Source organism: Lissotriton vulgaris, chromosome 2_1 (assembly GCF_964263255.1).
Source record: "Lissotriton vulgaris chromosome 2_1, aLisVul1.2, whole genome shotgun sequence".
NCBI lineage: Eukaryota > Metazoa > Chordata > Amphibia > Caudata > Salamandridae > Lissotriton > Lissotriton vulgaris.
Window position 1 is genome coordinate 830,088,607 of NC_141687.1, and position 22,882 is coordinate 830,111,488.

The 22,882-nt window shown below is 41.3% G+C and overlaps 1 protein-coding gene across 1 annotated transcript in view; it reads left to right on the forward strand.

Moving 5' to 3' along the window:
• Positions 1 to 22,882, forward strand: part of PCNT (pericentrin) — a 1,129,672-nt gene that overhangs the window by 114,291 nt on the left and 992,499 nt on the right. Inside the window, exon 4 of the mRNA XM_086956243.1 lies at positions 2,038 to 2,202. Within this exon, the coding sequence (XP_086812369.1) occupies positions 2,038 to 2,202 (165 nt within the window). The remainder of the gene's footprint in view (positions 1 to 2,037; positions 2,203 to 22,882) is intronic.

Below are 22,882 nucleotides of genomic sequence, written 5' to 3' on the forward strand. Positions count from 1 at the left end.
AACCCATAGTGTACCCTAGAGTAAGTAGGTGTTTTAACTGTATTCAAAGTGTCTTTCAGCATAGCACTGGCTCCAGGCCTGGTTAGTCAGTCAGTGACCACCAGTACCAGTCAGCAAAAAAGTTTGGGGGCACAGGATGACTTTGCAAAATGGCCTCTTTCTGCTCCTCTGTTGGTTCTTTTTGCTTTTCTCTTGGTTCTTTCTGCACCTTTCTTCCTCTTTCTGCACATGTCCTACCTCTCCAGGCATAGTTAGAAATTAGCATTCAAAAACCCTTAGACATTCACTGAAAAAACCACAGGTTTCAGGAACGTTTTAGTTAGTTGGACATTTCACTCGTACAAAACCAGAGAAATTCGTCCGTTCTAGTTAGTTGAGCTAACTATAACTCACGCCCCCGCAATGCACTGCTGATGTCGCATATTACATCACTATTTACATCACTGATTACATCATCCACGTGCTCATCTGATGCACCTCCTCACACCTTAATACACCCCTCTAAAAACTGACTACCATTCTCAATTATAAACACACCAATACCAGTTAATATATATGCACTGACTGATTCCTAGGTCTAAAGCACACATCCTTCCACCCACCCAGACAGTCAAGTCATACATGCAGTCACTCATCAATACAACCACTATCATATGCACTCATACACCTTTACAGACATTCACACACTGCCACTCACCCATAGTTATTCACACATCTTGTCAGTCATGCAACAAATCAATCACACTCCCATTTACTCACCTATACAGCTATAGACACGCACCATCTCATTTACTCCTACAGATACTAACATACTTACTGACACAAGCACACACTCATCCATACTCACATAGTCATTCATATATTCCAACACTAATATATGTAGTTACTCACACATGCACCACTGAAACATCCATACACTTACTCTCACACTCACACACTCACACACCCACACACACCCACACACACACCTCTTCACAGATAGTCTTGAAACCATACACCCAGTGAATCACCCACTCGCACATCTTTGCACAGACACTCAGGCACCCATACAGATTCAGACAACCAATCAATAACCCATGTAGACGCCCATGTAGATACTTATCAACCCATGCAGCTGCTTACACACCAACTGACAGACTGATAAAGACATGCACACAGTTTAGTCACTAACACATGCATTCAGCAGGACACGTTTAATCACTCACTTACACAGTCAGTTATATATATATTTTACCAAGCACACTTCCTCACGATGGACGGCACCGACTCCGTGAGTTACTTAAGAATGAAGTTTATTTTTCAAAGCTGCTGGAAAATATATATATGCAGCAGGCCACCGTCCCAGGGAGGGCTGGCATTCCCAATGGGCTCACAAATTGCGAGAGGCTTATTAATATTAATCCTCACCATTTGCGACCCCATTGAGAATCTCAAATTGTGTTTAAACACGCTGCTGTACATTTCATTTAGCGCCTCACAATTTGCGACTCGCAATGTGTCGCAAATTGCGAGGCGCTAAATGAAATGGTCGTACGTCTGGCCCTTGGTTGGTAAAGGGACTGGGTATGAATTTCCTGTATTGTACCTAAGCACCTGGAACAGCATCATGACCCCAGTTATATATTCTGTGACTTGACTACAGAAGCTGCAGCTTTGTGGCACTTGGAGCACCGTAGAAGAGGACAAAGATTATTTTTATTGCTTAAGGCTTATTTATGCTGTGACTAGTCACAGCGATCAGAGGGTAGTGCATTTGCTGATTGTAGTCATAGATTGTAGTTTGCATGCATGCATCTAGTAATTGTAAACAAGAGCTAATTTCTGTACTTTCAAAAAACGTTGAGTCCTCTGTGTTAAAACCTACCATAAAAGTTTCTTTGTGGCACTCCGGAGTATGCCTTTCTGCGGCAAAGAGGTTTGGGTTGAGAGCAATCTATGTCTTTTCCATTTTTTGGGGGAACTTTGTCCTTGAAAGTTTGTAGTTCTTGTTTTTGTACAGTTGCATAGTGCAAATTATGTTTACTTTATTCTATCTAGGCCAATTCATTCCTGAAAAGCAAGAATCGACACAAGCTTGACCTGTCTCAATCTCAACAACATATAGCTATCTTTCAGAACCACCTCCGAGTACAGACTACTCGCCTCCAGATGTTGAGTGAGAAAGCACGCGAGTTGGAAGAGCAGCTGGATTCCTCTGAGAAGGTACCAGCATGTTTAGGGCTGCACTAACAGCTTCTTCTCTTTAAATGTTCCATTTTAGAAGGAAACTGTTCATTAGCCATAAAAATAGTTCCAGCTGATTGGTCTGCCTCCTTTCTCGGTGTGTGTTCGATATGTGGGTCACTGGTCAAAGTACTGGGAAGACATTGTTTGATCAGTCTTGTCTCTTTGGCTGACAAAGTAATAGCTTACTCTGGAGAGAGCGTAGTTTTTTTTCTGTAAGTACAGAGTTTGTGAGTATACTTCACCGATTGTACAGACTCTGTAAAATGACTTTAACTGTGGCAGGTTCCACCTCTTGTCTTCATTGGAACATTTCGGTTAACCTTTTGTGACCTCCCAGATACCTGAGACACTGCCCCTAATTACTCCGATGTTCTGGCTCTCCACTTAATGACGTGGTATGGAATGTTCCAAAGGTTACCACTTTAAAAAGGCTCTGCGAGATCCTGGTTTGCTTGCAAATTGGCTCCTTCTCCAACCCAAAGCCTGTTCTTGTTTTTCTGCCTATTTGCAGGATGCACAGAAAAGAGTTTTCTGATGCTCCTTGTTTTTGGTGGGGGGGTATTGTCTTTTTACAGCCTCCTTTTTCTGCAAATGTAATTATTTGTGTTTTGGTTTTTAATCCTGATTGGTGAAAATGAATTAAATGTCCATTTGCCTCTCATGTTGTTGAAGACTGGATTTTAGTGTAAGCCTGATCGTGCTATGTGTTTCTGTTTATTTGGGAAATGTGTCTTCTGTGTGGGGAAACTGATAAGGTCATGTACTATGACACTTTTCTCTTGATGTCAAAGATTGGCCCTGTACTACAGGACACTATACCGTTTGAGAAATGAATCCACCTCTTGAATCTAGCTATGGAAGAATTTGCACTGGATGTAGTTTGTGTTTTGAGCTTCGTCTCTTCCGATTTTAAAGGGCACCTTCCCATTACAGGTCTCTGAACAACTTTTTGCCTCTTAGAAGCAGAGGTCCTGGTCCTAAGAGTTGAATCCTGTGGTATGGAAAACACTATTCAAACTATTAAGATCATCATGGTCCTGCGAAGGAGTAATCCTGCCTTTGAACACCTCTGGGCTATTTGAGCACACATAGATTGATCATGCACTGAACTGCAACTCCTTTCCCAGGATGTTCCATTGGTCAAATCACTTCTGTTGCAGGACATCTTACTCCTTCAATGGTATTTAGACTTCAGACTTAATTTTACCTGGTTCTACAATGGTGAGCCTGAAATAGAACTCTTGATGGCACCCATATATGGCATAATGACAAAAGAAGAAGCGGGTTTCAACTGCAGGTTTTTGTGCCAAATCCTTTGGGTGTTCCTTCTAGTTGAACAGAGTGAACAAAGGTAATTCCATTTTTCTAGTGCTTTTTCAGTATTAAGCCTGGTTAGTTCATAGTCTCTTCTATTCTATTATTTATACCTGAAGGTAAAAAGCAGTATTCAGGTTTTCACCACTAGCATATAGTACCATTCTCTTTAAGATTGCCAGGTTATTTGATTGAATCTCTGTTCAGGCTTCAACATCCGTTGAGTTTTTAAATTGATCTTTTCGCGTCCAGCCAGAATCTTGAGTATCCTCAGATGGCTTCCTACATGAGGGGCAGGAAAGCATATTCGGTGAAAGTGTCCATCTGGGTTGGTCAAAAAATTCCTCTGCATTTACTCCACCTTCGGGAATACTCCGGACTCTCCAAAAAGTGACTTTTTCGAACCTGTCATAGATAATGCCTCTAGTCCTGCCTCCTGCTAGAGGTGTGTTTTTTTTTTTTTTTTTTTTCAGACCAGGTCCTGCTTTCAATCAGCAAGTTTTAGATTTCTCTGTTTCTGGATCTTCTTTCATCAGGAATCTGAATCTCAAAGCCATAGCTACCTTTGCTGAAGACCGTAGCCAATGGCTTTACTTTTGTCTCTAGTCTTTTGAACATTACCATAACGCATGAAAGGCTTTCTGAGACATTTGATTTTAAGATTGGTAACGTTCCAGCTCTGTCCTTAAAGGATCCATGCTTGCTTTGCTACAAAATTAAGTTGGAAATGATGACTGCTCTTTAATTGTTAAGGATTTGAAAGAATTTCACCTTAACCAGAAATTAACATTTATTTATTTGTACAAGAGATATTTTATCCTTGGCTGTGCAAGGCCTTTCAAATCGAAGTATTTCCAAGATTGTTGTCTTATCGCAAGTAACAAAGCGACAAAGGCTACTATTGCCAGGTGTGTATTCTCGTATCGAAAGCTAATGACATGAGCGAATTTCATGCTCATTACACCACAGCTAAGTCTCCATCAGTGATTTCCCCAAAACCTTTCCATTTGCAGAAATTTGTAAGGCAGCTACTTACGCTCACCCACCACAGGTCTTTTGCAAGCGTTAATTACTATGCAGAGTCCCAAAAGTTGTAACCTTTGTCGGGAGGTATTGTACAACCTATTTGCTTGATGCCTTGTTTGGCATGCACAGTTCTTCATAAAGACCACTTCTAATACTGTTATGCAATTGAAATATTACCTCCTTGGTTACTGATGATATCCATCTAACGGCTTGTGACGTTTGTCTACATCTTTATCCTAATATCGGAATCTTGATATTGGCATCTTTACTACTTTATTGGCCAGCTTTCTTGTCTACGTTATTGCGTCGCATCAAGATCTACCAACATCTTTGCCCTGACGAAGCTCCCATGGTTGGGGAGCGAAACGTGTTGGCTGTCCTAAAAATGAAAAAATAAAAGAAAATATATTTTTTGATACAACGTGGTCCTGTTTTACTTCACGCTTGGTGCTGCCTCCATTCTTTCTCTAAAGTCTTAATCTGGATTTCCAGTGGGACCAAACCGCAGCAGGTCCTGGAGGTTGTCAGCACAACAAAGACTGAACATTTTGAGGGACGTTGGAAAATAGAGGTGCTGGTTGTTTGATCCGCTGTGGAACACTCGTTTTTAGAGTCCCAAAAGTTGTAACCTTTGTCAGGAGGTATTGTACAACCTATTTGCTTGATGCCTTGTTTGGCATGCACAGTTTACTGTAGCGTTTTGGAGCTGGGAAATCCGCTTTCCACCTGGTTGGGAAGGAGGTAGAGACAGAATTTCATAGTAAGAAAAATTACCTTTGTGACCTCTTTATAATATTGCATAGCATCCACCCACCTATCCCCTGTGCCCTCTGTAAACCTCTATACTGTGATGCATGCGTACATGCCAGAAAACACTTGTGGAAACTGAACATCTCTGTCCACTTCCCATCTGTGATGGATGGATTTTGGCATCGGGGGTGGTGCTTGAGGAGGTGATGGTAATACTGGGTTCTTTGAGATTTGTTTGGGGAGAGGGGAATAGTATTTTTAAAATTTGTTCAAACCTGGTCAAAAGTGCTAGAATCGCCGTAAAAGTAATTTTTGGGTTGCATTTATTTATCTGTAAGAAATCGTTTTGAAAGATTATTCATTGGTTGTCATATTTAACAACGTTTAGATAGAAACGAAAATCACTATTGTTAGATGAGTTTGAATAATATGCAAGCATAATTAATCAAAGCAATGCTATATCTATATAATAAATAATATATAATATATAATATTCACCATCAAAAGTTGTTGTTCGTTGCAGTAGCCTGGGCACCCAAAACTCCAAAAATGTGTTTAACATCAAATTCTGCCAAGGTGTGTATTGTACAAGTCCATACTTTAAAAATGTCCGGGTCGGCCTGGACATGTGACACATAGGTGTCAATATTTGTTGGTCTAGAAACACCTACATGCCACTCACTACCAGCCCAAGAATCTAAAACACCTTTACATATACATTTGGGGTTTGATCATCCTAGATAACCTACATCACTTTAGCTGTCTAGTTGGTGGTGCACCCTGAAATTAGGCAACCGTTGGCCATATCAGAAACTATGAATTTTCAGGCTGAGCTACAGTATATAGTTACGTTTTGGACTTACTTCCTTGAATGTATAAATAATTAGCTACTCTTTCAAACGTCAGCAGTTGTTTGCGTGTGCCATAAAGCATGTTAAAATTTTTAAGTTGTACCATTTTGAATGGAGGTTGTATTGCCGCTCCTCTGGGGTCAAGCAAAGCCTTCTCCCACTTGGTTTTATTTAACTGTTTCTTGTCAAACACCCCCTTACCCCCTCCCAATGTAGATTTCAGACAGTTCAGTATGATAGAGAACAGAGCACTAACAACTAATCACTAGTAAATCACAAGGTCTTTGACGCTTAATAAAAAGTTTATGTGAGCCATCCGGGAAATCACTATTCCAATTAGCACATTTCTTCAGTGAATGTCCCACCTGGAAGTATTGAAAAATTTGTGCCTGCTAGTGAAAATTCAATAATAAATTGGTCAATCACTTATAAATTGGTCAATCACTTAATGCCTTGAGGACCCAGCAGGAAACATTGTTTACAACGCACGCTTTACAACCCGTGTCATTACAACTAATGTTTACAACGCGAAATCCATTACAACACATGTCATTACATTACATAATCTATTACGACACATTCTCCAAAGTAATGCCCCGGCGGAGTTAGACTAGTAATTGTGTTGTAATGGATTATGCGTTGTAAAAAATGTGTATTGTAAAGTGTCATATTCAGACCCAGGATATAACCAGAGGGGGGAGAGAGAGTCAGTGGATTCGGTCTCCCATGGTAATGCGAACAAACAAAATGGAATCCACTCAAGGAGTGGTGGTGGTCCCTAAAGTGATGGGGAACACAGTGTTGTTTAAATGCCCCTCACACACCAACAGGCCCCTTGGTGTCATGCTTCATCATCGGGGCCTTCGCACCCCTCTGCGGGATGCGGCGTGCTACGACTCACGGCTACGCAGGAGCACTAAGTAGTGAACTATGTGAGGGGGTGTGTTTACTAAGTGAGTGAAGTGAGGTGAAAAAGTGAGAATTAAAAAAATACCTGGCACGTAGGAAAAAATAATTTATTACGTCCTCGGCTGGTATTGTTAAAAAATGTGCAAAGTGGGGTTGTAGGTATACGAATTAAGGTATTACAACCACTTCAGAGTGTCAACATGTTTCGGAGCGCAAGGGCTCCTTCAGGACAAGGATAAGCACGGATCCTCACCTTACTCACATGAGAAATGTTAAAGTGTTTAAAAAGAATTACAAAATGTGTAATGTACTTAACAATGTTATAGGTCAGTTCAGTTGCGCCCAATAGGCGTTGATGAGAACCTGTGGAGAAAACATAAGAAACACAATAGTTCAAAAACTTAGAAAAACGGTTGTATAATAGAACCCAAAAACGAGGTTCAAAAAACCTGTAAGAAAAAACATTCAAAATGCGAAAGTTTAAAAAGGACATACACAGATATACACAAACATACAGTCACAATGTCGAAACTCTCCCTGATTCAATGGAAAGAGAACCGAGGGAGAGGATGACAAGTTCAGGGCTTACTTATTGGTCTCAGTCCGATAACCTCATGAGCCTATGCGTAGTATTGGGGGGGATCCTTCCAAAATGCTCAGTAAAGCAACCTAGAAGGTGTTCAAAAGTACGATTCAGTTGTTTTTTATGAGCACCAGCCAAAGTAAAGCACTCCGATACTACTAGCAGTTCCAGCTTTTACTCACGGTTACTGCATAGCTATTTGCCTGCCTTCCCCTCAACGCTGCTCCGATGAAGTGAGCGGTTGTGGGTGGCGGTGTCTTATTTATACTCGTCTGGTTGCCAATTAGTGAGGAAGATTGACTAATGGAATAAGGAAACCTGCCCAAATAAGGAGTTATTGGCCTCGAGATCCGGAGTTGCGCGACCAGCACAGTGTTAGCCGCGCATGTTCTAGTGGCAACAATAACGGTAGTTTATGCGCATGCGTGTCAGAGGTGTGAACGCGCATGCGTGAAGCTATAGCGCTGATCTCAGACGCTGTTCTCAAAAACAGTCAGAAATAATGAAAGGTAGTATGATGTCCATTCATCTTAAAAGGTTCCATGGAATAGAATCATTGAGGCCGCTGGTGTCAGTCCCGAGGCGGAACACCCAGCGTTGCTCTTTTTCTAAGAGTCCTACCTCCGAAGGTAACTGTTCGATCACCGTCCAATGTAGCTCATTGACACAGTGTTGATGTTCAAGAAAGTGGGTTGACATCTTTGTTGTTGACTTCTTGCAAGTGATACGGATAGTGTGAGCTCTGATGGTAGCACTTCGAGTACCAACTCTGGAGGTTTCCAACAAAGGAAACAAAGGGGAGGCTTTCGACAGCAAAGATCTCAATTCCCCCGCCAGAGAGGCTGACGAGGTTTTCAAGGACCTCAATTCAATCCTTATCAGAACCCCTTTCAGTTTCCACAATACCAATTTGTCCCTCCACAAATGGGACCAATGTACCCCCAGTGGGTTCCGGAACAAACCAGTGCACCCCAAAATGCCCAGCCTTTTTTATCCTGGGGCCAGGGATCCCGCAGAGGGAGGAACAAGAAAGGCAACAATATCAGATGGCAACCAACATCGGAAACAGACCCGAGGGTCCTGACGAGGAGCATGGCGGCGAATCAAGCTTCCACGAGCAAGAGGGGGACCTAGTAATCAACATAACCACATGGCCCCTCACTGAGTTGCAACAAAGGGTACTCAACAAAGGCTTGGGATACGTTCCCACAAACAAACCAGATATCTTCCTACTACACAAGGAAATGCAGGACTTTATAAGTGTATATCTGTGTATGTCCTTTTTAAACTTTCGCATTTTGAATGTTTTTTCTTACAGGTTTTTTGAACCTCATTTTTGGGTTCTATTATACAACCGTTTAGTTTTTGAACCATTGTGTTTCTTATGTTTTCTCCACAGGTTCTCATCAACGCCTATTGGGCGCAACTGAACTGACCTATAACATTGTTAAGTACATTACACATTTTGTAATTCTTTTTAAACACTTTAACATTTCTCATGTGAGTAAGGTGAGGATACGTGCTTATCCTTGTCCTGAAGAAGTAGCCCTTGCGCTCCGAAACATGTTGACACTCTGAAGTGGTTGTAATACCTTAATTCGTATACCTACAACCCCACTTTGCACATTTTTTAACAATACCAGCCGAGGAGGTAATAAATTATTTTTTCCTACGTGCCAGGTATTTTTTAATTTTCTCACTTTTTCACCTCACTTCACTCACTTAGTAAACACACCCCCTCACATAGTTCACTACTTAGTGCTCCTGCGTAGCCGTGAGTCGTAGCACGCCGCATCCCGCAGAGGGGTGCGAATGCCCCGATGATGAAGCATGACACCAAGGGGCCTGTTGGTGTGTGAGGGGCATTTAAACAACACTGTGTTCCCCATCACTTTAGGGACCACCACCACTCCTTGAGTGGATTCCATTTTGTTTGTTCATATTCAGACCCAGCACATCACCCGATTAAGAAATTTCAATCATGACACACGTTTTATAACATTTACTTTCAAGACTTTAAAGAATAGTAGTACTCCAAAGTGAAGTCTCCTGGGTGTCAAATCTTCCCCACCCTAGGCTTGCTATGGCAGTGTTCCAGGCATGTACTACTGATTTTCTGATTCTGATCGCAAAGGAAGTAATCTCTCCCATTAGGTAGTGTCAGAATATCCTACTAAAACCAATCTCATATGATCAAGTAAATGCTGCTGTTGTGGCGAGAATGCAAAGTCGTTTACCGCTATTAATTATGATACCTGATAAGACTGGGGCATATTTAACAAGGCTGTACCCCCATCTAGGTCTCTACCTAGTGTTACTAGTGAGCTACTAGGTTGCTCTTCTGCCAAAGCAGGACAAAGAGCTATGTGTTGAGTCTGGAAAATAAATCTTCTGCGACTCAGTGGTGTGTTCTGAATTACCAAAATAATTTTACATGATGTCCAACCCAAGTGGGACAGGAGGAGCATAGGCCTGTATACTTGACGGTCTTAAACTGTGTTTTTGCTTTCATCACATTTCCCTTAAAAGTGTCTTGCGCTATAGATACATGCCTCGCCAAGTACCTGAAGTCCTGTCTGAATATTTAAAAAGGGTGAATGAATGGGGTTGTTGGGATCAGTCGGTAAAGGTGAAAATGACCAATTTCCTTCAATTAATATTCAGGCCCGGAAGTTCTCCAAGCACATCAATACACAAGCGGTTTATGGAGTCCTCTAGTTCAGCTAAATAAAGGAATATGTTGTCTGCAGAGTGAAATCCTACTATCTTTTTTTTAAAAAAATTTTTTTTTATTTTTTTTAAATCCTCATCTTGCGATTATTGTATGCTTACGGAGTGTCAGGTGTCTGCCTCTTTGATCTTTTCCAACACTGCCCCTTGGTCTCGCTTGGCTGGGGAGTTATGACCTTTTTAGTTTGAGCAGTTTCCTTTACTCGTTACATAACAATGCTTCTGGTTTGGATCGAGGGGAGCTAGCCAACTTGACTACTCAGCAAGTACCATACTTGTCAACCAGAAAATATATCGCTTTAATCATAGGACATAAGTGTGGTACTTATGTGGGGTTTAAGAAGTTTTCGAAACTGTCCCAGAACTTAAATCTCTTGCTTACATTACTTAATTTATCCAATTTACTGATTCTTATAGCGGAGTTCAACCATTCTGCATGTGTCGGACAGGTAGATTCTATCCACTTAATACAGATCTCTCTCCTTGCAAGAACTATTAAGACAAAGAGGAGGTTCTCCTGCTCCTTGGTAAGCCCCTCTTCATTACCTGGATCTAATATCCCAAAAAGAACAAGAGTAATACTCAGTTAGTTGTTTTGACAAGATGGTGCACAAGGTCTTACCGACTTGGTCCCAATATTCTTTTAATTGAGGGCAGTTTTTAAACATGTGGACGTCATCTGATTTTTCCTCTCCGCATTTGGGGCATTTCTTTATTCCAGCATTTTTTAATTTGGAGAGTTTTTTTGGTGTCCAATACACCCTATGAATAGTATATAGATGATTTCTCTTCAGCGCCGCGGATTTCAAGTTTGACCAGCATTTGTCCACTGATTTTTCCCAGATTAAATCCAGATCTGTTGTTGTGATGTCTTTACCCCATATTTGGTTTTCCATATTAGCGTCGATATTATTTGCCATAATCAGAGCCCAGTACCACTTCGCCACTTCCTTTGGTTGTCGTATTGCTTTTATCATGTCATCTTCCAATTTTTCGTTACCGCTTATATTGGGCAAAGTTTTAGACCAACTTGACATTTGATAATATTTGAATCTGGATATAGTATTATTTGTCAGTTTTTGCAATTCTGACCATGTTTTTAAGTTTGAGCCATTTAGTAATTGCCCCCAATTTTTGATGTTGACTTTTTTCAGTGCCAAAGCAAGAGTATCCTTTAAGCATTCTGGGGTTCCAGGAGATTCCCAGATTGGGGCCCACTTGCTATAGTACGGTATTTTTAGAATGCCTCTGATTTGTGTCCACATCTTTGCTGCATCCCTTAATATCTTAAGCTTTATTTTTTTGAAGAATTTGGGGTGTCCAAACTTAAACAACACATGGTCTTCTGCTTTTGTGATTGCTTTAAAATGGTCAGGGTAATGTGTGTGATTTTTTAATAATACTTTGATATTTTTGAATTGGAAGGCCCTACAATATTCCACCAGGTCTGGGCTGGCTAGTCCACCATCTTTCTTACTCCTCCTGATCTTTTTCCATGCAATTCTTGATCCTTTTGTTGCCCATATGAAACTTGTTATGTTTCTTTGTGCTCGAACTAATTCAGTCTTTCCAAATTCCATGGGGATTGTGTTGAATAGGAATGTAAACTTCGGGAGGACGGTCATCTTGATTATGTTCGATCTTCCAATCAAGCTCAACGGTAGAGAGGTCCAAATCTGAAGCAATTTCTTTACCTCTCCGGCAATTTTATTTAGGTTTCTATTTGCAATCTTCGCTAGATCATGATTTACTAAAATTCCTAGATATCTTATTTCGTTTTTTATGAAATTGCTTTGAAAGGTCGTGTTCCATGTCATGAGTTCTGTCTTAGTTTGATTTACCAGGTATCCTGATATTTTCCCGAATGCCTTTAAAGTTTTCTCAATGCTTAACTTGGCTTTAGGATAATCTGCAGTAAAAATCATTAGGTCATCCGCGTAGAGAGCGATTTTTTTTTCTCCCAAGAACCGTACTTGAATGGACTGATGTTATGATCGCTTCTTAGCTTGTTCGCTAGCGGTTCAATATATAGATTGAACAGTAAGGGCGAGAGTGGACATCCCTGTCTCGTTCCTCTAGTTATCTTTATATTTTCTGTTAGGCTCCCATTTATTAAGACCTTTGATCTTGGGTTTTTGTAGATCTGATTTACCATATTAATAAAGAGGGGTCCGAGGTTGTTCTTGACCAAAACATTCTCAAGAAAGGCCCTGGTGACCCTATCAAAGGCTTTTGCGGCATCAACGGTGAGTATGGTTAGTGGAAATTTCTCATTTGTTGCGATGTCTATTGAGGTTAAAAGTTCTTGAGTTACTTCATGAAGATATCTTCCTTTTATGAAACCTTTTTGATCTTGGTGTAGTACTTTTGATAGTACTCTCCCTAGTCGTGCTGCCATAATTTTAGTAAATATTTTATAGTCTGTGTTTAATAACGAAATTGGGCGGTATGACTCGCATTTAAGGGGGTTCTTGCCAGGTTTCAAAATGATTGTGATAATGGCATCATTCCAGGAGTCTGGTATGGTTTTCTGTTGTGTTAAGATTGAGTTGATTAATCTCGTTATGTGCGGAAGTATAGAGTTTTTCAATTTTATGTATAATTCATTCGGTAATGCATCTGGTCCTGCGGCTTTTCCTCTTTTCAAACTTTTAATGGCTTCTGCCACTTCTTCTTCTTGAACTTCCTTATCCAGAGCTTCTTTTTCGTTCTCTTCAAGTTTTAGAAGTGCTGCATCTTTCAAATAAGAATCTATTATTTGAGCTGAGGGATTTATATCTTCTGTATATAGATCTTTAAAAAATTTCCAAAATTCATACTTGATAGTATCTTCATCAGAGGAAGGAATTGTTTGATCTTCCGGAATTATACTTTCCACTTTGTTTTTAGCTAGATCCGATTTAAGCTTCCACGCTAGCCATTTTCCGCAGCCTTCTCCGAACTCATGTTTCGCCAGTTTGCTAGAGTCCCATTTTTTCTGTAACCTATTTTCCAAAATTTGATCTATTTTTTTTTTTTTGAGACTGTCTTTTGTTTAGAAGATCTTGCTTTCTTCCCTCCTCTTGTTCTGTTGAAATATTGATATCTAAGAGTCTGATTTCTGATTCCAAATCTAAGATCTCTTGTTTTGCTTGTTTGTTTTTATGAGCCCCTAAGCTTAGAAGTTTGTCCCTTATGACCGCTTTATAAGTGTCCCAGGTTATTTGTTCTGTGGTACCTAAAGCGTTTAGTTCAAAGAAGATGTTTGTTTCAGATTCCAGCTCCTTTATGATCTCTTCATCCTCCAACAAAGCTCTTTCGACCGTGAATCTTCTTTCCGATATATTGTCTGTAATTTGTAGTTCTAGCTGGACTGCTGAGTGGTCTGAGAGGTGTGCAGGTAAATGAGATACTCTTTTCACTTTCTTTGATAGATCGTTACCAACCAAAAAGAAATCAATTCTGGATTTGTGTCCCAGTTTTTTGTTATATAAAGTGAATGGTTGGGATTTCTCTCCTTTGTTTTTCCAGATGTCTACTAGGTTTAGATCTCTTTTGTAAGTCCCAATCCATTGTCTCATTTTCTTTAGGTTGGTATATCTACCTGGTGGTGATCTATCTAGTTTTAGATCCATAACTAAGTTAAAGTCACCTCCCAGTATTATGGGAGAGGTGGCTAATAGAAGGTGTGAATACAATTTTCGCAAGGGATCAGCATCATCCAGGTTCGGACCATAGTACCCTGTGATAGTAATGGGAGAATTTCCTATTTTTACATTAGCTATGGCCCAACGTCCTTTGTTGTCAACTTCTGTGTTGATTATAGTAGCTTTTAACGACTTTTTAAAAATTATTGCTATTCCCTTTATATTGCATTGTTGCGTTGTGCATATTAGCGTGTCTACCCACCATAAATTCTTGACTATTTGATCCCATTCTTCTTTTAACAGGTGGGTTTCTTGTAATATTATTATTTCGCTTTTCCCTGTTCTGATATACTCTAGAATTTTATTCCTTCTGCTTTTTGTTCTCAGGCCATTAACATTCCAGGATAGAATATTTACATCTTTACATACACTCCCCATTTATTCTGTTCTCTTTTTGTGGATTATGTTTCACTCCCAGTTCTGATTTTTCGCATTTTCGCAGATGAGGAAATTTTTTGTTTTTTTTCCCTATTTTGCTCCCCACCCTTTTACGTGTGATTTTGTACTTGATAAGTCGTGCTTTAAAGTTACCCTCCCCGGGGAAGCCTCCATCTTCTCCTTTGGTTATCTTCGTAACCCTTTTGGCTTCCCGACTCCCCCCACCCCCCCCCCCCGTGATTTTTTATGTACAGTTAAAATTATGATTTTAGTTGGCTGTGTTATAACTTTTTCGTACTTCTCTTTTTTTTTTTTTTTTTTTTTTTTATATTTTGTCCATAAGTGTTTTTAAATATGGTTTAGATCTATTTCTCTCTTACTCTTGTACATATTTACATATGGGTATGCATTATATGTTTTATTATTATTTTTTTTCCCCTTTTTTTTTATTTTTATATTTTACGTTTATATAGGATTATATGTGTTGCAGCTACATTTAACTCAGAGGTTCTTCTGCACGTTTCTGGTCCTTGATTAACTCTATCAAATTTTTCACTTCCTCAGGTTCTCTTATATTGCGCATTTTGTTTCTCCACATAATACGTAATGAGGGTGGAAATTTCATTTGTACCGTGGCACCTAATTGATGCAGTTCAGACATTAGATTACCCAATTCCCATTGTCTGGTCTGAGAGGCATTTGACATATCAGATCTTATTTTAAAGTTCCAACTGTCTTTGTTGTACGTCCCTTTTTTCAATGCCTCTCCCAGAATCCTATCCTTCAATGTGTAGGTTTTGAAGTTTACTAGGATCTTTCTAGGGTTTTTTCGTTCCTTGCTCTTTCCATAGGGATCCCTATGAACCCTCTGTATATCATCATCGAGAATCTCTTTGTCTGCCCATGGTAAATGTTCCATCAGTAGTGCTACTACAAATGCTTTAACATCCTTGCCTTCTTGATTTTCTGGCACATTTAGGATCCTTATGTTATTTTTCCTTGCTTGGTTTTCTAAGGATTCCAGTTTTTCATTTATAGTTTTATTTTCCAATCTCAGAGAGTTTATCTCCTTTCTGTTTTTCTCCACCCTTTTATCTAAGCTGGAAACTTCATTTTCTACCGCAGTGACTCTATCACCTAGTGCGTTCAACTTGCTGTCCAATTTTTCACACACCTCTTGTATTTTATTTTGTTTTGATTCAGAGATAGAGAATTTCTCTTTCATTTCTACCCATATTTTTTCTAGAAGTTCGTCTGTGTGAGTTTTTGTTACATCATTATTGGAATCTACAGACCTTGAATCCTCATCTTCCTTGCCCTCGACCTCTTCCGTCATGTTGGCGTTTATACTTGCTGCTGCTGCAGCGGGGAGATCTGCGCCCCCCTCCGCCATATGTGTTTCCGCTTTCTCTTCCGAGCTGCTTTCTTTAATTTTCCAAATTTCTTCCAGACTTATGTTCTCTACCAAGATCTTTTTCTTAGTTCGTGGCTTTCTCCCTTTCTTTGCGCTCCCTATACTCAGTTTACCTGCTAGAGTGGGGGCTGCTCGCTGTTTCTCCTTTTTTAAGAAGTGGCTATCTGGTGGTTTGTTTGTAATTTTGGCTGTAGCTTCCTCTTTTTCACTCTCCAACACTTCCAGCACTTCCAATGTTGCTTTTGCTTCTAAGGTGCTAGAAGGATTTGGGCTCTGGCCTTGTTGCTGGATTTTAAAATAAGACCGAAGAGAGGGAGTAACTTTTATTTTTACTTTGGATTTCTGAGCAGACTCCAAGTTGCTTTCTTCCTTCTCAAAGTTACTCTTTAAGTTGCCTTTGAGTAAGTTTTTTTGCTTTTTCCTACTCACTCTTGGGGTGATGCCTTTCGGAAACTGCTCCTGACTTAGAAACTTTCTATTCCGCAGACTGTAGAAAGACCTCCCTGAGTTGAGCTGAGTTTGTGATTGAGGAGGTTCCTCTTCAAGATTAGGTTTGACCCAATTTTTAGAAGGATTTTTCAAGTCTTGAGGTGGCTTCTCCTTTGTTCCCTCCTCTTTTGAGGCTGCTATTTCACTCATAAGCTGCTTGTTAATTGAGTTTCTCTCTTCTATGTTTGTTTGTGTATTTTGACAGGGATGAAGATATTTATGAGGATATTTATGCGTCTGACTGAGCAGGAAAAATTGAAACAATTGGTCGTTGGTATTGCTGTTACTACTGTCACTGTTAGTATTGTTAAAGTTATGGCCTATACTATAACATAAGTATTTCTGATAGGCTTTGTGATGGGCCTTATAATGCAGACTTTCCAGTATCCAGTTGTTCTCTAAACCAAAAATGCACTCTTCACCCTTAAACTCTCGTTTTAGTCTTTCCCATCCACTATTTTTGCAGGCTTTTGTTGTTGCATTTATTGCTAAATTATTTCTGTTGCTGCCGTTATTTTTGCCCTCCGTTGTAATTTCCTTTGTTTTTTCCAAATCACTCGCTGTTGGGAGTGAGTCTGTGCCCCCTCTGTGGCTTCCCTTGACCTGCCGCCACTCTCCTCTGACTCTGCCGCTCGTGCCCCGGAACTGAAACCTCAGCCTTCCGGAGACACGGCGGCAGTGCAGTCTCGCCCTCTGTGCAGCGCTCCACTTTCCCGTACCTGCATCCGCTTCGAAACCTCCTTGAGACCTCCGGGAACCCTCTTCCGCTTTGCACACTCGGCCGCTCCCGTCTTCCTCCACCTCCAGATCGGGCGGACACGGTTCCGAGTCTAGGTCTAGATCAAGGCGCGAGTCTTCAACTCCTACCGTGCCGCTACGAATTCTCGCCTCCTCGTTCACTCTGCCACACAGTCCTCCGCTCCCGCCTCTCGCCGCAACCAAGTCTACAGCAATGGGACCAGCCTCCGAGACCCGAACGAAGGGTGACCTCTTCGCTCCAAATGCGGCACAGTCCTCCTCTCCAGGGCTCAGCAGAGAAAGCGGAGGAAATCCAGAGAATTGCACCATGCCGTGAACCACGTCCCGGCTTGAACAGCTCACCTCACTCAGCTCAGCTCGTTCCCAGGTAAGAGTAAACCCAAATTTTTTTTTTACCAGTTTGTTTCAGTTTGTTTCAGTCATCCTCTAAGCTGAGAATAGATCTAGTGAAAATTATATCAGCATTGTTTCTTATGGCATATTTGAGCCTCTCTCCAACCTTTTTTTTTTGAAAATTTTCACGGGAGAGCCGGGAGCTCTCCGACCAAGCTTCTTACTCGGCCGCCATCTTCCCCCCCTCCTCGAAATCCTACTATCTCGTCTCATTCTGATGAGGGTATTTTTCAATCCAGATCACCAATGGTTCCATGGCAACGACAAAGTTATATGAATTGGGAGGTGTGTGTGTGTTCGTGACATCCTTGTCTTGTTTTGATCCTCGAATCTGAATGAATGAAACCCGACTTATATTACGCAACTTAGCCCATAGGGCGTCAAGGCGCCTAAGAATCTAAGGAAGTAGACCATGCTCAGTTTACCCTGCCTCTGGTATGTGGATTATTTTAAATCCGCCCAACCCAGGAAAGATTACCTGGGCCATTAACCATCTTATTCTAGACTTCAAACCTATATTGCCAATTCGTAAAGAATGTGTTTTTTGCACCCAAAGAGAGAATGCCAGTTTGTTCTGATGCATAGCTGCTTGGATTGTACCTGTAATGTAAACATTCGACTTTGTCTTGTTGCTCCTTTAGAGGATGATCTAGTGATTTGTTGATCACTCTAAACTTATTGGCCTATACGTTGGCCAATATATTTATTTAATTGTTTAGTAGTGAAAGGGGCCAATACGAGACACTTTTGTTATCTGGCTTATAAATGAGTGGGGTTATAGCTGTATGCAATGTGTGTGCAAACTACCTTCTTGCCTTTCTGTTTAAAACCTGCACAATCCTGTGCCCCACAATCTTGCTAAGTGACTTCAGCATGGCCCTCTTTTATGCCAGAGAGCCAAGAAAAGTGCAGTACCTGTCAAAGCTAAACTCTACCAAAGAATGATATTCGGGATGCATCACCTATGCTTCATAAGAAATGCAAAAATTGTGTAACTGCCCTAACCTTCCCCTCCCCCCAACCCCCCCCCCCCGACACCCCTGTTGATGGACATACTACTACCACATGAACGAAGGAGGTGCCTCTTGCCTAAACATGGTGAATTTATTTTTAAAACTCTGGAATATCCTAGACCGCTATGCAGCTCCCTGGTCGTCAGTATACAGGTTGGAGGAAAAAAAATTATTGAATGTACTTGCTCATGAGTCGATCTGTTGTGGTCAGAGTTTTTCTATTTGATAAATCTTAATGTTGCGCTACCTTCTGGGGAGATGATTGTAGACTTATGTGTTCTACCTGGAGTGGCACTCTTACTCTCAAACGACCCGGAAAGGTATCGGAAGAGCTATTTACAGCCCCAGTAACTCAGTCCAGTTTCAATTCCTGGTGATGCCCAACTTACTATCCTTTGCCTGCAGCCTGCCTTGCCCCAAGTCAGTCTTTCACAACCTCTGGGAAGAGGAAATGCCTCGTTTTTCCATCTGCTGAGTCTGACATCTCAAGAAATACATTGGCAGTTTGACAGCTTCATCCATAACTCCTTTTTTAATTCATTACTACTTTCTCTCATGGTTAATTGCTTGAGTAAGAGTTCGAAGCAAAAGCATGTGGGTGTTCGCAAATAGAAATGGGCCCTGTCTTCTTGTGACCTGCAGCATTGCATCTTTCTCTAACATCAATAAGCAAGCACAATATTATGCCAAGCATTTAGAGCTTGAGTGATTTGTCAAATACTCCACAAATAGTTCCACTTTCTGCCACTCTGCACATTCATGCACTCATATGCAAACGTTTAGTTAGAGTGAGCTTCATTATTTTCAACCCAATATTCCGGATAGGGAATTCACCTCCAGCCTTGAGACCATGTCCTTAAGGATCTTCCTAACTTCCCTAACGTGTACCTACTTTGTCAACATTCCCAGAGTTCTGTTTTTTCCAAAGGTTGTACTGAACAGGCTGACATCACTGGCGTAAATTTTCTATTGAAGCACAGTTCTTGTATTGCATACTGCCTCTGAAATGTTAAACTGTGATCCTGGAGAGCTTTCGTCATTTCTATTTGCAGGACTGTATAAAAGCTTCTTGCAAAGGTATATTTATCTAGACAATTTTTCAGTATCAATAGGCACCTCAGTCCTCAGCCATAGAAGGATCCAAACAGGCAAACTTTACACAGGTTAATGAGCGGTAAACCCAGTCCACATTAGTTGGAGTTGTTATATTGACATCTACTTTGATGTGTACCTCATCTGAATCTAAGGGTGAAGGTTTTGGGTCTAACCTGCAAATAAGGGGATTTTGGAAGGACCCCAGAAAATGCCCCTCATGCCACTCATGATCTGTTATGGCTATTGTGGAACTTATTACTTCAGGGTATGCTGCATACTTCCAGCCCCCCCACCTGAACCAAAGTAGTTCATAGAATCAGAGTCCACATGGAGCAGCAGGCCACATCTTTTGGACCTGGTTGGGGAGGCAGGATAGACAGATGTGATGTGGCCAAGTTACTCCAGTATTGGAACTTTAATAGATTAACATCCTTAAATCCTAAATGATGGGAGTCCCCGGTACCTTTAAATGTAGTACCATGATAGGTACAGACTAGAAAAAAGGCCTAGGACTCTTAGTTTATTAACCTATCATAGTCATTATTAAAAAAGAGATCAAAGTTTTGCCTTAACCAATCAGCCTGAATCACCCTCTAGAACGCTTCTGGGAGAAGCTCAGTACCTCAGATTTTCTACCGCATTTGTGCTACGGAGTCTCTTTTGCGCTCTGCTCGGCTTTTCTCAATTTAACAGAAGATTTCTGACTTCAACCTTCAGAAAAATTAATGTATTTATTTATATATACTCTGACAGATATATATTCTGCTCTTTATATCTGTTATTTGACATCAAAACAGACTAAACTGTCAGACAAGGCAAAAAAGGCTCTCCTTATAGAGTGTTTCACTTACTTGAAAAAGAGATTGCAGAGGACCCTCACAAAGGCTGCCTTTACTGTTTGCATCTGTCCCGTAAAGCGTCAGACTGCAAGGTGTATTGTACTTTTTCTAATAAGACCCTCAGAGAAGTGGTCGGATCCTGGTCACTCTGAAAGTGAGCTGTCTGCTTCCTCTTGGATTTCCCTCAAAAGGGAGAGGGACTCTTCACACTCAGAGAAGGAACCTCACAAGAAATGTTCCAAGAAGTCCTCTAATGAATCTACCTCTGAGCGCAAAAGAGGTGCTGACAAAAAATAACAGCAATCCAAGACTGTGTCTGAGCTGAAAATGACACCTCCAAAGCTGAAGCTGACTTTCAAAAGGCAGCCTCCCGACAAGTCGCCGAATAGCTCTTGTCAGCGAAGAAAAGTTGGTCAGCCCCGTTGACGGCAAAAGGCTACATTTCAGGAACGTCTGTCAACTACGTTCTTCACTTCCCTCGATCATTGGCGACATCCGTATCGTTGTCTACTCGTGCTCCAATTTCGTCGACCATTCCTCTAGCCTCTTTCTTTAAGGCGGTCGAACCATCGCAGACGAAGCAATTGTCGCCTCTAAAATTAAAGCTGAAGTCAAAAGTGGCGTCGGAGAATCTGATGACTGAGAAACCAGGTGGATGGCTGAGAAACCACAGTCTTTGAAGGCACCACTGTTGTCTAAGGCACCGCTGTCGATGAAGGCACAGCCCGTCATCGATAAGTCACCGTCAATGATGAAAATACAGATAATGGAATCGAAGATGTTGTTGCTGTTGAAAGCGCTCTCGTCGACGAGGATTCCTTCACTACTAAAAACCGTCGAGGACCAGATCACCATCACGGATAGTACTTTCGCAGTTGACGAATAAGGTTGTGCAGTTGGGAAGACCTATTACACCAGAACATACTTCTCCCTGTAAAATTACGCTTCTCTTCCCCACTCATCTGCTAGAGGAGGGAGAATCTGAAGCGGAAGAACGCCTATTCGGAGATAGTCCGTCTGACTTGCACGCTAAATGTCAACTGGATGATAATGAGGATGAGCAACAATACTATAATCAGGCCTATTATGTCCAACTTTAACCAGGCCATCACCAATATCGGGAAGAGATGGTTACACTGCCTTCTACGTTGCTATCGGATCTACAACGTATGCTAGAAGACTACTGAAGGTGCTTCCAACTTTAGTTCCTGTTAATAAATCTCCACCTCAGATGGGATCGCCAGTTCAGGTGAATACTCCTACTGTGCTTTCTGTTTCAAATATTCTGCAGTCTATTCCTCTTCAGGAACAGATCTCTTTGGTTGAAGAGAGAGAAGGAGAACTTTGCAGTACATCCACGGAATGGGACAGTTGCATGATGTCTGTACCTGCCTCACCAACAGCACCTCCGGTAAATACCCTGCCAGAGGACTTAAAGAGATTCCATAATTTGCTAGAGCGGGCAGCAAAAAGATTTGCTCCACCAATGTTTGCAAAACAAGTGGATTGTTTTTATAAGATTTTAAGGAACCATTTCATAAATCGGTCAGGGCGGTACCCATAATTGATTACATCTGGGATGAGGGAATTAAGATCATGAAAACCCCAGCCTCTATACTGGTGGTGCTTTCAGTTCTTGATTAAAAAAAAAAATATAAGACCATGGATGACACCTGAGCGTGCCTCACAGTGCACCCAAAACCAGATTCTGTGGTCATGCAGGCTCCTCCACGCGGCAGGAAAAATCCTGCGGCACCTTTTTCTTCACCGCCTGATTAAAAAAGGCAGAATTCTGAATCCCATCGGAAAAGCTGGGTCTGGTGGCTCAGTGGACTACAGCAGCCACTGCAGGGGCCTATGTCCCTCCTCATGGTCCCAGGTTCAAATCCCGGCAGGTCCACTCAGCCTTTCATCCATTTGAGGTCGATAAAATGAGTACCATTGAGTTGGGTAACAATAAACATCTGTTATTCAGCGCCAGGACACCTTCGGGTAATCCTGCGCTTTACAAATGCACCGGTTATGTTATGGTAACTGTTTTCACCAATGTCAGCACTGATCGTGAGGGCAGTGAATTCTCAGGCGATCTTAGGTCGCTATGATCACCAGATGTGAACTACATTGACCAACTGCCGGAGGATGCTAAAGGAGAAGCAAAAAATCTCTTCATGAAGGAGAAAGAGCGTCTAGAGAAATAATAGATTTAGCAATTGACGTCGCTATCCCAGGTTTCAGGCAGTTAGCAGGAACTGCAGTACTAAGAAGGAAAGGATGGCTCAAAGCCACCTCATTCCGTCCGTTAGTACAAAATAAGATCTTGGATCTCCCGTATGATGGAGAGACTCTTTTTGGAAGTCATGTGGAGGAGGTCTTCCAAACCATCAAGGCGGACACAGATACGGCAAGTCTTTGGAGATGTTGCATTTA